Raw genomic sequence first — 2,401 nt, 5'->3', positions numbered from 1 at the left:
CAGAACTCAGGGATGGCGTGGAACAGCTCCTGCCACTGAGCACTGCTGGTCCAGGAGGGCATGGGGGGCATGTGCGCCTGGACCTGCATGGGGTTGGGGCGGGGCCAGGGCTGCATTGCACTCTGCTCTAGGTGGGCGCAGTGGCACTGGGAGCGGGGGCTCTGCCCTCCTGCTGCTTGCCCAGCCCCAATCCCTTCCTCACTGCAGGGTATTGATCTGCCCTTCCATGCCACTTCCCTCCCCCTTCCCCCCCACAACAGACTTACCAGCTAGACACAGCTGTGTCGAGCATGGTAAAGGAACGAATCCCCCATTTGTAACATTGTTCCTGTGGGAAAATTGGTTCTGAGTTACCACGTTTTGACTTATGACCTGATTTTCAGGAACCAATTATGTCGTAAGTCTGAGGACTGCCTGTAATTGCTTCCCTTGATCTACTGGCAATGCTCCTACTAATGCAGCCCAGTATGCTGTTAGTTATCTTGGCAACAAGGGCACACTGTTGACTCATGTTCAGTTCATTGTCCACTGTAACCCCCAGGTCCTTTTCTGCAGAGCTGCTGCTTAGCCAATCAGCTTCCAGCCTGCACTGGTGCGTGGGATTGTTCTATCCTAAGTGCAGGACTTTACACTTGCCCTTATTGAACCTCCTGAGATTTCTTTTGGTCCAATAATCCAATTTGTCTAGGTCTCCCTGAATCCTAGGCCTACCTTCCAGCACATACTCCCCCAATTTGGTGTCATCTGCGAACTTGCTGAAAGTGCACTCCCTACCACCTTCCAGACTACTAATGAAGATCCACTGATATCTATTGGCCTCCATTATGAACTTACTTGGGATCATGAGGTGGGCCTTCCTCCCTGACAATCTCATACGACACCTTTAATCCATGTGCTTGACAATATTCATTAAGCTTTTTCTTGGATGCCATTTCGACCCAATCTGCAAGGGGGGAAAATTGACAATGAATGTGTATTTTTAGCATTTGTCTCTGCCCCAAGAAAATAAGAAAGCAAACACAGAGATGGCAGACCTATAATTCAAGTGTAGACACAGATCCAGGAAGTGTTTATGAGCATAAAGAATTATAGGCTGTTTTGCTACAAAATATGTGTTGCATGCTAAAAGAGGTGTGTCAAGCAGCTTAGAAATGGCCAAGCATGCCAGAGAGAGGAGGCAGAGAGGAAGTGAGGTTCAAGAAATATGGTCACCCTAAGTCAGCGGTTCCCAATGTAGTGCCTGCTGGTGCCATCACGCCCCCCGAAGCTTATTCAGGTACCTGCCTGCATTTTCCCGATCAGTAAAATTAATTATTCCAACAAAAAATGTTGTCATATTGATGCCCACTGCTTTTTCTTTTAAATGTGAATGTGCCCTTGGGCACATAAACGTTGTGAATCCCTGCCCTAAGTAATGAAGGATCCACATTTTTTTCTTTCACCCGCCCCCTCCTTCTAGCAGCAATCTGTGGGGTGGGAGCAGGGCCAGACACAGGCATGGGCAAACTGGGAGACTACCCATGGCCCAGGCAGAAAGGGGGCCCAAAAATGGTAATTTTTTGATTATTACTATCAAGATCTCTGGCAAAGGGGGACTAAAAGTTTGCTCTGGGCCGCCAAGAGCCTAGGTAGGGTGGGAGGGAGGAAAAAATTCGTATTAAAACTTTTTGGAAGCTTGGACTCCAGCTGCCATGCGGGGACTGGGGGCCAGATCTGGGCCTGTCTGGGGGAGATGAGGACCTTACAGCATAACCCCCAAACATCCCCTTCCCCAAAGAAGGCAGGGCACGTTGTGGGCACAGCGGGCGACCCCTGGCTTTACCTGTGGGAAGTGTGGGCGCTAGGTCTGCGCTGGTCAGCGGGATGTAGAGGTCAGAGGATGGCTCTGCCCGGGGGCTTGGACGATCTGGCCTCAGGCAGGGGCTGCACCACACGCCAGCCCTGGAGGGCGCTTCCAGCTGCTGTCCCACTGCCTGCCTCCCGCTGGATCCTGCCGAAAAGCTCCTCACGCAGCTGCCGCCTGGACTAGAAGAGGGCCAAACCTTGAGCAGTATGCTTCCTACAGGATCCCCAACCCGGGGAGGGCGAGGAAGTGGTGTCTTCCCCACTGCTTCCGGGGGACCCGCTCCTTGCATCCCGCCTGCCCGCTCTCGGCTTTGCACCACTCGCCGCCGTCTGCAGCCGCCTAGTTTCGTTTCCCGGCGCCGCGCCGGGAATCGAAAGCGAAGGCGCGGGGAGCGGCGCGCTGCGCCCGGCCTCGCACGAGCTAGGAGCTCTCGGGGGCGCGCCGGGCAAGCGGAGCCTGGGCGAAGGCACGCGGAGCCCGGGGGCATTATTGGCCCGTCAGGGCCGGATCAGCGCCGGGCCCTAAGTGAAGAAGTGCTTATTTTTACGTATTGGA

The 2,401-nt window shown here is 53.8% G+C and overlaps 1 protein-coding gene across 1 annotated transcript in view; it reads right to left on the bottom strand.

Moving 5' to 3' along the window:
- Positions 1–2,186, bottom strand: part of EIF2AK2 (eukaryotic translation initiation factor 2 alpha kinase 2) — a 47,422-nt gene extending 45,236 nt beyond the window's left edge. The window contains exons 1-2 of the mRNA XM_019527589.1: positions 1,823–2,186; positions 835–943 (exon numbers count right to left, since the gene is read on the bottom strand). Of these exons, the coding sequence (XP_019383134.1) occupies positions 835–943; positions 1,823–2,135 (422 nt within the window). The 5' untranslated portion in view covers positions 2,136–2,186. The remainder of the gene's footprint in view (positions 1–834; positions 944–1,822) is intronic.
- Between the last annotated feature and the right edge of the window lie 215 nt (positions 2,187–2,401).

Source organism: Gavialis gangeticus, unplaced genomic scaffold (assembly GCF_001723915.1).
Source record: "Gavialis gangeticus isolate Ggan-Ray unplaced genomic scaffold, GavGan_comp1, whole genome shotgun sequence".
Taxonomy (NCBI): Eukaryota; Metazoa; Chordata; order Crocodylia; family Gavialidae; genus Gavialis; species Gavialis gangeticus.
Note: the sequence above shows the minus strand (reverse complement) of the source record. Positions and strands in the feature narration are given on the sequence as shown.